The 12,260-nt window shown below is 42.1% G+C and overlaps 1 protein-coding gene across 1 annotated transcript in view; it reads right to left on the minus strand.

The window, feature by feature from the left end:
- ARL3 (ADP ribosylation factor like GTPase 3) overlaps positions 1-12,259 on the minus strand; it is a 35,505-nt gene extending 23,246 nt beyond the window's left edge. Inside the window, exons 1-2 of the mRNA XM_045878717.3 lie at positions 12,022-12,259; positions 5,240-5,383 (exon numbers count right to left, since the gene is read on the minus strand). Coding sequence (XP_045734673.1) covers positions 5,240-5,383; positions 12,022-12,024 — 147 coding nt within the window. The 5' untranslated portion in view covers positions 12,025-12,259. The remainder of the gene's footprint in view (positions 1-5,239; positions 5,384-12,021) is intronic.
- Between the last annotated feature and the right edge of the window lies 1 nt (position 12,260).

Consider the following 12,260-nt stretch of genomic DNA (forward strand, 5'->3'; position numbering starts at 1 on the left):
ATCTTTTTCTGAGAATGATATAGTGAAATCAGGACTTGAAAAATCCAATCAACAGCTTGCTATCACAGAAGTGACATTTCATCCAGGAGAACTGGAGTGAAGTGGGCCTGGGGACGTCTCCATAAACATTTGCCTCATCTGGCAGCCTGCCAATACAACTTGCCTCTTGCAGAAGAACAAGGCACAGTGTGATGGTGCAGGAACACTGCCACCCAATTGCCACTGAGGATAAACGGACTATAGGGGATACCTGGGGATGATGCTGACTACAGCTCCTGTAAGATGCCAACGACTGAATAAATTAGAAGTTTAAGAACTCTAAAGCCAAGTGGCTTAAGCTTATTGCAAAAGGCAGCTTCATTCTGACTCATTGACAAAACCACTTTCGTGTGCTTAAAAGTTCTATACTTAACTACAATATTCAATGTCAAAGCCAGTAATGTCAAATCTTTCTGGAATGAAGCAGGAGATAAGTAAGAGTAACTCCTGGAATTTGACCATATGTATCAACTGCCTTAAAATTCTGTAAGTCATCGAAAGAAAAAAAATTCTATTAAGTCATCGGACCAACAAATCTAAGAAATTATTCTAAGAAAATAATGGGTGCAAACATTTAGAAATGGGTATTACAGGGCGCCTGGGTGGCTCAGTTGGTTAAGCGACTGCCTTCGGCTCAGGTCATGATCCTGGAGTCCCAGGATCGAGTCCCGCATCGGGCTCCCTGCTCGGCGGGGAGGCTGCTTCTCCCTCTGACCCTCCCCCCTCTCATGTGCTCTCTGTCTCTCTCATTCTCTCTGTCTCAAATAAATAAATAAAAATTCTTAAAAAAAAAAAAAAAAGAAATGGGTATTACATAAGTATTATTTATTTTTATTCTTTTAAAGATTTTATTTATTTATTTAGCAGAGAGAGACAAAGCGAGAGAAGGAACTGGAGACGCTTAAGCAGGGGGAGTGGGAGAGGGAGAAGCAGGCTTCCCGCTGAACAGGGAGCCAGAGGTGGGGCTTGGTCCCAGACCCTGGGATCATGACCTGAGCTGAAGGCAGACGATTAACCCACTGAGCCACCCAGGCGCCCCGTCATTTTTATTTTTTATTTTTTATTTATTTATTTATTTTTAAAAAGATTTTATTTATGTGACAGAGAGAGATACAGCGAGAGAGGGAATACAAGCAGGGGGAGTGGGAGAGGGAGAAGCAGGCTTCCCGCGGAGCGGGGAGCCCGATGCAGGGCTCGATCCCAGGACCCTGGGATCATGACCTGAGCCGAAGGCAGATGCTTAACAACTGAGCCACCCAGGCGCCCCTTTATTTTTTATTTTAATTTTTTTAAGATTTTATTTATTTATTTGAAAGAGAGAAAGAGGGAGAGAGAGCACCGAGGGAGAGGGAGGAGCAGACTCTCTGCTGAGCAGGGAGCCCGATGTGGGGCTCGATCCCAGGAGCCTGAGATCATGACCTGAGCCGAAGGCAGACGCCCAACCGACTGAACCACCCAGGTGCCCCTATTTTTTATTTTAAATATACCCATCATAGATGCATCTGGCTGACTCAGTAGAGCATGCAAGGGTTGTAAGTTTGAGCCCCATGTCAGGTATAGAGATTAATTAAAAATAAAGCCCCATGTCAGGTATAGAGATTAATTAAAAATAAAGTCTTTAAGGGGCGCCTGGGTGGCTCAGTCGGTTGGGCATCCGACTCTTGGTTTTGGCTGGGGTCCTGATCTCAGGGTCTTGAAATCCAGCCTGCATGGGGCTCCCTGCTCAGTGCAGACTTTGCTTGAGATTCTTTCCCCTCCCTCTCCCTCCCTCTCTGCTCCTCCCTCTGCTCATGCTCTCTCTCTCTAAAATAAAATCTTTTTTTTTTTAAGATTTATTTTTTATTTTTTATTTATTTGACAGAGAGAGACACAGCGAGAGAGGGAACACAAGCAGGGGAAGTGGGAGAGGGAGAAGCAGGCCCCCCGCGGAGCAGGGAGCCCGATGCGGGGCTCGATCCCAGGACCCTGGGATCATGACCTGAGCCGAAGGCAGACGTTTAACGACTGAGCCACCCAGGCGCCCCTCTAAAATAAAATCTTTAAAAAATAAAATAAAATCTTTAAATATACCCATCATATATGCATAGAAAAAAAGGATACATTTTTTAAAGGATTTTATTTATTTATTTGAGAGACAGTGAGAGCTAGAGGAAGAGAGGGCATACACACAGAGGTTGAGGGAGAGAGAGAAAGAGCTTCCCCACTGAGCAGGGAGCCTGATGCAGGGCTCAATCCCAGGACCCTGGGATCATGACCTGAGCCGAAGGCAGATGCTTAACCGACTAAGCCACCCAGGCGCCCCCCTACTTTTTCTAATATAAAACAAAAACACAATGAAAGCTTGTTTTTCTTTTTTCTTTTTTTTAAAGATTTTATTTATTTATTTGACAGAGAGAGACACAGTGAGAGAGGGACACAAGCAGGGGTAGTGGGAGAGGGAGAAGCAGGCTTCCCGCAGAGCAGGGAGCCCGATGCGGGGCTCGATCCCAGGATCCTGGGATCGCGACCTGAGCCAAGGGCAGACGCTCAATGACTGAGCAACCCAGGTGCCCCGAAAGCTTGTTTTTCTAAATTTTTTTAAAGATTTTATTTTTAAGTAATCTTTACACCTAATGTGGGGCTCAAACTCACAACCCTGAGATCAAGAGTTGCATGTTTTTCCAACTGAGCCAGGCACCCAGAAGGCTTGTTTTTTGTTTTTTTTTTTAAAGATTTTATTTATTTATGTGACAGAGAGAGACACAGCGAGAGAGGGAACACAAGCAAGGGGAGTGGGAAAGGGAGAAGCAGGCTTCCCACCAAGCAGGGAGGGAGCCCGATGTGGGGCTTGATCCCAGGACCCTGGGATCATGACCTGAGCCGAAGGCAGACGCTTAACAACTGAGCCACCCAGGCGCCCCAGAAGGCTTGTTTTTAAAGAATAAATATGGGGGCACCTGGCTGGCTCAGTTGGTTAAGCACCCATCTCTTGATCTCAGCTCAGGTCTTGATCTCAGGGCTGTGAGTTTAAGCCCCATGTTGGGTTCACACTGAGTGTGGAGCCTACTTAAAAATAACAAGAAAAAGAGGTGCCTGGGTGGCTCAGTTGGTTAAGCGTTGGAGTCTTGATTCTGGCTCAGGTCATGATCTCAGGGTCATGAGATCCAGCCTCCTGTTGGGCTCTGCGCTCACTGGTGAGTTTGAGATTCTCACTCTCTGCCCCTCCCCTCCGCTCATGCACACATGCTTGTTCTCTCTCTCAAATAAATTATTATTATTTTTTAAAGATTTTATTTATTTATCTGACAGAAAGAGACACAGTGAGAGAGGGAACACAAGCAGGGGGAGTGGGAGAGGGAGAAGCAGGCTTCCCGCTGAGCAGGGAGCCTGATGCGGGGCTCGATCCTAGGACCCTGGGATCATGACCTGAGCCGAAGGCAGACGTTTAATGACTGAGCCACCCAGGCACCCCTCAAATAAATTAAAAAAAAAAAGAATAAATATGAAAACTTAACATCATATAATAACAAAGTCACCTATAACATATCAAATAAAGCCTAAAAGTTAGAATTGGAACTTTGAGTCCATAACTTAAGAATTCATTTCTATGTTCACAGTGCTGGATGCCCTCATTTTACTGGTACTCTTAAGAGATACAGCCTACCACTAATACTCAATTAAAAAGAAAAAAAAACCCTAGACTTCTTTTTCTGGCAGAAATCCCGACACAGTAATATGTGTTTTTAGCCCTTCTAGGCTAGACTACTGTAATTTGCTCCTCCTTAGGCTATACATTAAATTTGTTCAGAAGCTGTAAAAGTGCTTATTTGGTAGCAATTGAAATGACTTTTCTGCAAAAAGTTGCAGATCAGTAAGACTCACAAGCTGTGAAGTACACAGACCAGCACAGCCATTCAAACCTGACACTAAACTTATATCACAGTACAGTGGTGGAAAATGCTTAAAAAATTGCTTTTGCTAAAACCTCTAATGCTCAAACACTTTAAAGTGACTAAGACCAACAGGGCTGTCCTCTAGTTAGGAAACCCAACGGGTTGGTCAAAGGTCAAGCCTTCGCAGGATTTCCTACAGGGAAGCAGGTCTAAAGAAGGAGGGTTGTTCCACTTAGGATTTGTCTTTCAACTTCCACACCGGCAGCACCACTGTTGCCTGATCCTTTGTGTTTTGCTTGCTTAGCCTTAGGAAAGAGGCTGGATTAAAAAATATAGGGGATTTTTTAAAAAAAGATTTTATTTATTTATTTGACAGAGAGAGACACAGTGAGAGAAGCTAACACAAGCAGGGGGAGTGGGAGAGGGAGAAGCAGGCTTCCCGCGGAGCAGGGAGCTCGACGCGGGGCTCGATCCCAGGACCCCGGGATCATGACCCGAGCCGAAGGCAGACACTCAACGACTGAGCCACCCACACGCCCCAAATACAGGGGATTTTTAAATTAAAAAAGTGATAGATATATTTGTATTTATTAAGTCTGAAAAATATACACTAAAATATTAACAGTTTTTCTCACAGTACTCTGTTTTTTTCTTTTATATTCTCTCTGTATTTTCTTTTCGTTTTTCTTTTTAAAGATTTTATTTATTTGAGAGCAAGCACACACAAGCACAGGGGAGGGGCAGAGGGAGAGGAAGAAGCAGGCTCCCCGCCCAGCAGGGAGCCTGATGTGGGGCTGGATCCTGGGAGTCCAGGATCATGACCTGAGCCGAAGGCAGATGCTTAACCGACTGAGCCACCCAGGTGCCCCTATATATGCTTATTTAAATGATTTATTTAACAACTGGTAAAATATACATAACATAAAATTTACCATTTTAACCATTTTTAAGTGTAGAGTTCAGGAGTACTAAGTGCATTTACACTGTTGTGCAACCATCACCACCAGCCATCCTCAGAACTTTTTTCATCTTACAACACTGACTCTCCATGCCCTTTAAGCAATGACCCCTCCAATCCCCTCTGTCTCCAGCCCCTGGTAACCACTATTCTACTTTCTGTCTTTATGAATTTGACTACTCTAAGTACCTCATACCTATGTAATCACTCGATATGTTTTTGAAATCTTAGATTGTTTTAAATTGTATAGACTTTTCTCAGTAACAAAACTTTGAGGGTGGACAAAACTGTATTTCCCATTTTGCCTTCCATATTGCTATGACCACTTTCCATATGTCACACAAGCACCTGGGGCCAGGGCAGTGCTCACCTGTGTAGGTGTAATGTGGCTGATGTCTTCAGATGCAAGCTGCTTCAGAAGAGTGGTCTTGCCAGCATTATCCAAGCCCAGGAGAAGAATTCTCACCTCCTGGTCTGGTGCACTTTTCAATTTGCGCAAAATTGAGAGCAAGCCCTTAAACAACCATGAAGAAGAGAGATTACTTTTGGGGCACTGACTTTGATATTAGTAGATATCAGAATATCTTCTCCTCTTTGAAAAAAGTTCTTGGTTGTGGAGAGCTCACAGTATTATTTTCCAGCTCAACGTCATTTATTCCATTTGCTTCATCCTCCTAAGTTTTGGCAGAAGTACTTCAGCAAATACAGCAACTCAATAAAAAGCATGGCTTATTGCTGTTCCTCCTATTAATCCAGTTTAGCAGTCACCCCAAATCTGGGAGTGTGAACTACTACTCAATTCATGTTCCTAAAGCCCTTTATATACACTTAGAGTAGAGCACACATCATATCAGACTATAGGTAATTGATTTTTGTATTTTTCTCCTAGAGTGAAATTTATTGCAGGTAAGAGTTATAGCTTTGGTCTCCCACAATGCCTGGCACTTATTGGATAGACATTAGATAATAGTTGTTGAATTAAATACAATTATCCACCCAAGTAAGTGCAAGATTTTACCATGCTACACACACACACACACACACACACACTCTAAAAAAAAAGTATAAAATTGTTTAAGACTTTATTTCAGTTTACATTTAAGACTTCAGCATTCAAAATACTCTCTGATGACCTAAAAAAAACCCAATACTCTATCACCATCTAATTTTCACAAGACCCATATAGGATAAGTGCATAGTATAAATTATGTTTTTCAGATGAAGAATCGGATACAACAGAGAGGTCAGAACATTGTCAGTCAGTCATGAAGAATAAAAACAATCACAATTTAGCCAGGGTATTTTTTTTACTAGTAATTTAATATAATAATTGTTTCTTGTTTTTATTATTTTTTAATGGCTAGAAATAAACCATATTGCCTTTTAGCTACAGACATAAGAAACTCTGTATAAGATAGTTATTTGTTCTGTCCTGCAGCTGACAGTCTTGTTCCAATGAGGCATGAGTTACAACAAGAATCAAAGAATTCCAGAGTTTAAAGGGCATATAATCTAATCTCCCAGCCCAAGGAGAAATTCCTTCAAGCTGAGTCTTAGAATTATATAAAATGGTTATATTTTTTTTATCCTTATTGCACCAGGCAATAATTCAAACCAGCCTGTTCACTAAGATCAAATAACCATTCTGTGAAATAATTCTCAACAACTGAGTCTTTGGACAATGATATGCAAATACGCATAATTATTAAGAATTCCTTTCTGCCTCAGAGACTCTTTGTTTACCATTTCTAGTATTCTGTATTTGCACTGACTTGTTAAGGATTACATTAACCTCTCTGTGCCTCAATTTTTTCCAGCAATAAGATGGAAGATTTAGTTTAAGACAGAAAGACAAATCTATACCAAAAGATTTAGGAAGAATGAACAGATTTCAAACAAACAAAAAGATAGGTAGGTCTTTTTTTTAATTTTAATTTTTTTTTTGGCATGACATTTTTCTTTTGTTTTTATCTTATCTGGCCTTGAATACTTTGACAACATTCCTTTTTTAAACTATATTTATGAGAAGTCTCCCTGGCTTCTATTAGCTACATTGCAAGCACTCATTTATAATACCACCTTTCAGAACAGTTAGAATTAGAATTCTGAGATCCTCAGGGGACTGGTAATAGAAAAAGGCTAGAACAGGGAAAACACATTGTACTACTCATCCTGAGTTCTTGATTAGATATCCTCATTACCTCTTCCAATAAAATTCTAAAATAACCGAAATTTATCACATCTGTACATGAAACGACCGTACAGGTAAAATTCTCATGCATTATCTACTAGTGTAGAAATCATGAAAGATGTTTCTATAAAATATTTTCAAGGTTCAAAATGAATGTTTTAGGTTTTTCCTCATGTGTCTCCTCTTTTAAAACAAATCTGTAAATAAAAATACTGCTTTCTGCAGGCCGAGACTTTTTACACACTTATTATATTTGAAATTGAACAATGAAGAGAAATTAATTTCTATTCATCTTAAAAGGGGAGAAGCAAAGCACAAAAGAGAAAACCATTCTAACTATACCTAAACTTTATTAACTTAAAGGTATCAAAAAATGATACTTCTACATTTCTTTTTTTTTTTTTTTTTTAAGATTTTATTTATTTATTTGACAGAGAACACCAGCAGGGGAAGTGAGAGAGGGAGAAGCAGGCTTCCCGCGGAGCAGGGAGCCCGATGCGGGGCTCGATCCCAGGACCCCGGGATCATGACCTGAGCCGAAGGCAGACGCTTAACGTCTGAGCCACCCAGGCGCCCCAATACTTCTACATTTCTAATGAGTGACTTTCCTTATCAGGAAATAACTTCATATGCTTCACCTTTAAGTGAAATTACAGAGAAATGGAAAGTTCAGTTACTATTTTCTTCAATCAAAATGATAGATGGCATCTGAAGCATGGTCTAGGGAAGACAAATGCAAATACAGTACAGCATCATATTAACCCAACTACTGAGGACAGGGGATCACAGGATTATCAGGGTTTGCTAAATAGGGAAGAGGATATTTATAGATATCAGAGTTCTGCCTGAAAGGTACAAAGTAAGCTGATTTAAGAGGCTGGAGGAAAGAGAGCAGAATAAGTCTATGTTTCTAAACATAAGTGTCCATACTTTATTTTAAATGTCAAATGAAGGGAGATCGCCGTTAGAAGTTAATTTTATTATGGGGCTGAGTTTTGTAGTATAAATACAAGGAAACGAATTTTTAAAGTGTATTTTTTGTTAAAATACCCATTCATTCCTTCATTCACATTAAATATCCACAGTGTGCCCCAAGTACAACAGTGAGCAAAACAGACATGATTTCTATGTAGGATTTGTACTCCTTTGACATTAAAGGCAATTTAAGAAATCAGAACTTTAGTTTTGTATAAAGTCTATTATCAGCATGTGTGCATATAAGTTATCTGCACCCTGGTGGACAGAAGTGGTCTGACTCAGTCATAAAACATCTAAACAAACTTTCTACAGGCAAATTATGAATACATGTGCTATTGACTACAGATATTTTATCTGCCTCAAAATCAGCTTAAACTCAGCTACTGGCAGAGGCATGGTGCACTGACCTAAAATGATACAAACTAGGTCATTCAGAGAAACTAGGGTAGTAGAGGGTGAGAGAGGAATGTGATGGTGGACGGAAAGTGTATGTGGCTGTGAGGAGCAGTTAAAATTTAAATATTAAAATTAATAAGCCAACTGTCAAGTACATGCACTCTCCATAACTAGCTTAAATGGAACTGACTTCAATGTATCTTTACCTCTTTAACAAAAAAAATTATGCCGCTCAGGGAGACGTTATTAACTTCCAGGAACTCCTATAGCTTTGATAGGGAGAACCTCACCTAAACTTGTCTTCTTTCTCCTCATCTCTCTATTAAATAAATACAGTGTTTCCTGAGGAACAAAATATGGACATTTCCTCAGGAAGAGTGGGTTCCCACCTTACCAGAGTCCTAATAAAAACATTGGGGACGGGCGCCTGGGTGGCTCAGATGGTTAAGCGTCTGCCTTCAGCTCAGGTCATGATCCCAGGGTCCTGGGATTGAGTCCCGCATCGGGCTCTCTGCTCCTTGGGAGCCTGCTTCTCCCTCTGCCTCTCTCTCTCTCTCTCTGTCTCTCATGAATAAATAAATAAAAAATCTTAAAAAAAAAACAACAAAAAACATTGGGGATGGGGATGGAGGTGGGGGCGCCTGCCTGGCTCAGTCGGTAAAGCATGCGACTCTTGATCTTCGGGTCATGAGTTCAAGCCCCACGTTGTGGGTAGAAATTACTAAAAAAAAAAAAAAACTTAAGAAAAAAAAAAAAGAGGGCACCTGGGTGGCTCAGTCAGTTAAGCGTCTCCCTTCAGCTCAGGTCATGATCCCGGGGTCCTGGGATTGAGCCCTGCATCGGGCTCCCAGCTCAGTGGGGAGTCTGCTTCTCCCTCTCCCACTCCCCCTGCTTGTTCTCTCTCTCTCTGTCAAATAAATAAATAAAATCTTAAAAAAAAAAGGAACATTATGGGCTTTGGAATTTCATAGACTTGAGTTCACCTATCTTCCATGTGTAACCCTGGGCACCTAGAAAATGGGAACAATACTTATATCTTAAGAAAAATGCTCTGAAGATTGAGATAATGTATGTAAAGCATAGTGCGTAGTAGACACTCGAAGCAGTAGTTGTGTTGGTTGTTTTGTTTTTTAATTTTTCACTGACCATTTTCTGACCAGAAAACACAATTTTAGGAAAAGTCTTCCAATGCTGAACATGCTTGATAACTACTACTAGGTTCATGTACGTAGAAAGTACTCCATAAATAATTTGAGTGAAGGGGTTATCTGTTAAATAGCAGTGATTACTTAATGCACTAACATTACTGTCATCTTAGTATTTTACCCAAGACTTGATATGAAAACGCAGGGCTAAAATAGCTGACTAAAAGTTCAGAGAAAACATTGGGGTATTTATTTATTTATTTATTTTTAAAGATTTTATTTATTCATTTGAGACACAGAGATACAGAGAGAGAGAGAGAAAGCATGAGCAGGGAGAGAGGCAGAGGCAGAGGGAGAAGTAGGCTCCTCGCTGAGCCAGAAGCCCGATGTGGGGCTCGATCCCAGGACCCCGGCCGGGATCATGACCTGAGCTGAAGGCAGACGCTTAACCATCTGAGCCACCCAGGCGCCCCATTGGGGTTTTTAAATAAGAAATAAAACATATTAGTCATAGCTGAAGGTTTATAAAGCAGAAACAAAAGCCTGAGACTCAGCCTTCAGTTGTACAGTTATCCCAGGGATGGGTGGGATACCAGACGTGACACACTTAATCACACCACTGATGATTTAAATTCTATGTTCCACTTTCAGTTCTAAGAATAGCTCACACTTTTGGAGATAAAAAAATGTATTTGGGAAACCAGATAAAGAATCCAGAATGATTTGCCCTAATTTCATATTGTTCATTTTAGGAAAAAAGAAAAAGAAAAAATCTGTCTTGATCAATGAACACAGCAGTTGTATACAATAGTGCTGTAGCACTGTCAATTTGCTGTCCACAGTGTCAATTTGCACCTGGAAACATGAGCAGTGGTTAATTTATTGTGGCCTGTAATTATAAATTAAACAATCATGAAAACAGTCCACTTAGTTGATAAACAAACTGGGGAAAAGTTAGCCAACGCTCATGCTTCTCATTTATGATGACATCTCATTCTCTGTTGGTTTGGCATGCCTTTTTTATTCCAGTTCTAGTTATTTTCTGTGTAAATATTTATGTTTGTACTCATTTATTGAGAAAAACTTAGCCTTTAAATGGACAGCTCATGTATAAATGATTAATAAAAGGAAAACATGTAAAAATCTGTTTAGCCTGAGGTTAATAAAACTGCAATGTAGCAAGTGTGAAATGTGATTGGCAACTTCAGATCAAATTCTACTTCTTTAACAATCTGACAATGTAAAATCAATTCTTTTTCCTATCAAAATTTACTCATTGGATAATCTGACCAAAAGTGCATGCATTTTTTTTTTCCTTGCAGACATCTAGTCTTCATAAATTAATGGACGTGGGGTGGGGAAGTAACTAAGTTTGAGTGCCTGGCTCTGTGCAGTTGGTAAGCCAGCCAACCTATTCTAAATGCTTCAAAGTCAATTTTGCTTTGACTTGCTCTAAAACTACTCAATTCCATTTCAATACCCTCCAACTAACTGCACAGAAATCAACAAGGAACAGCGTGTCAACGGTCAGATCTGTCACACATCATAATTCACAACTTGGGAAAGCTTTAATTAAGTCTGACAGAGAAAAGCCAACTGATAGCCACTCTAGTTTTAATTTCCCATTCTTTTTAGTTTGGAGATCCCAAGGTGAGATTAAGATCTTTGGTTCTGGTGTGGTCATATGTAAAAGGCTGCAACAGGTTTGAAATGAAATACTAAGGACTGGGCAGCAAATTTGCCTCCATCAATATGGATTAAGTGTTGAAGGGAAAATCGGTCATCACCAACAACCAGACTTTACAGAACTCTCAGCAAATAAATAACTCGTTGCTGCCACGCAAACACCAAGACGGCGTAAAATCCACCAGGCATCCCTTACAAGCGGTACCTCTTTGTGTCCTGGGATTTACACCCCTCCCCCCAGAGGCCCGCACTTCTCGAGGAAGAGGAGAGCTAGGCTACCATCTCCCCTGGTACCGCGAGGACGACCTCAAAGACAGTAGCGCTGACCCTTCTCCCCGCTTCTGGACGGACCCCGGTGGACCCACTTTCCAGCGGTACCGGAAGGCCGATTCCCTAGAAAGATCTAAGCCTGCATGCGGAGTCTGCTTTCCGCAGTTATTCGGATCCGCCCTCGCCTCCGTCCCTAGTAATGATGGAGCCCCGGCTCTGTACCGGGATAGCCACGCAACCTTTCAGCCCCTTCCCCTAGCTTCGGACCCGCTGCAAGCCCCGCCTTCCTCCCCAGGCCCAGGTCTCCTTCCAAGGGCCCACCTTCGGGATTCCCCGCTGCCCCCCGAAAACAATCCAGAACCCAGACTGCAGGCTGAGCGCCGTCCCATTCCCTCCTTGGCTTCAAGCGCAGTGGCCCGCCCTGGGCCTGAGGACTGGAGGGGGGTGACCGGCCAGCTCCAGAGGGGCCCGGGCCCCCACACTCACCATCCTCCCGCCGAGTCCCTCCTCCTCCTCCTCCTCCTCCTCCTCCTCCTCCTGCCTCCCCGTTACCAGGGGCAACTGCTGCGGCACCGCCCCCGACGTCCCTCGCACGCACAGCGGAGAAGCAAAGCAGCCGTACGGGGCGGGGTCCAGCTCCGCTTTTCCCAAAGTGCGCAAGCGCGCCAAAGTGCCCGCCCACTGCGCGGGCGGGCTGCTGGAGCGACTGGAGCCGGCTGCCGGCT

Source organism: Mirounga angustirostris, unplaced genomic scaffold (assembly GCF_029215605.1).
Source record: "Mirounga angustirostris isolate CCGP_5_RB_7025 unplaced genomic scaffold, mMirAng1.0.hap1 SCAF_6, whole genome shotgun sequence".
Lineage (NCBI taxonomy): Eukaryota > Metazoa > Chordata > Mammalia > Carnivora > Phocidae > Mirounga > Mirounga angustirostris.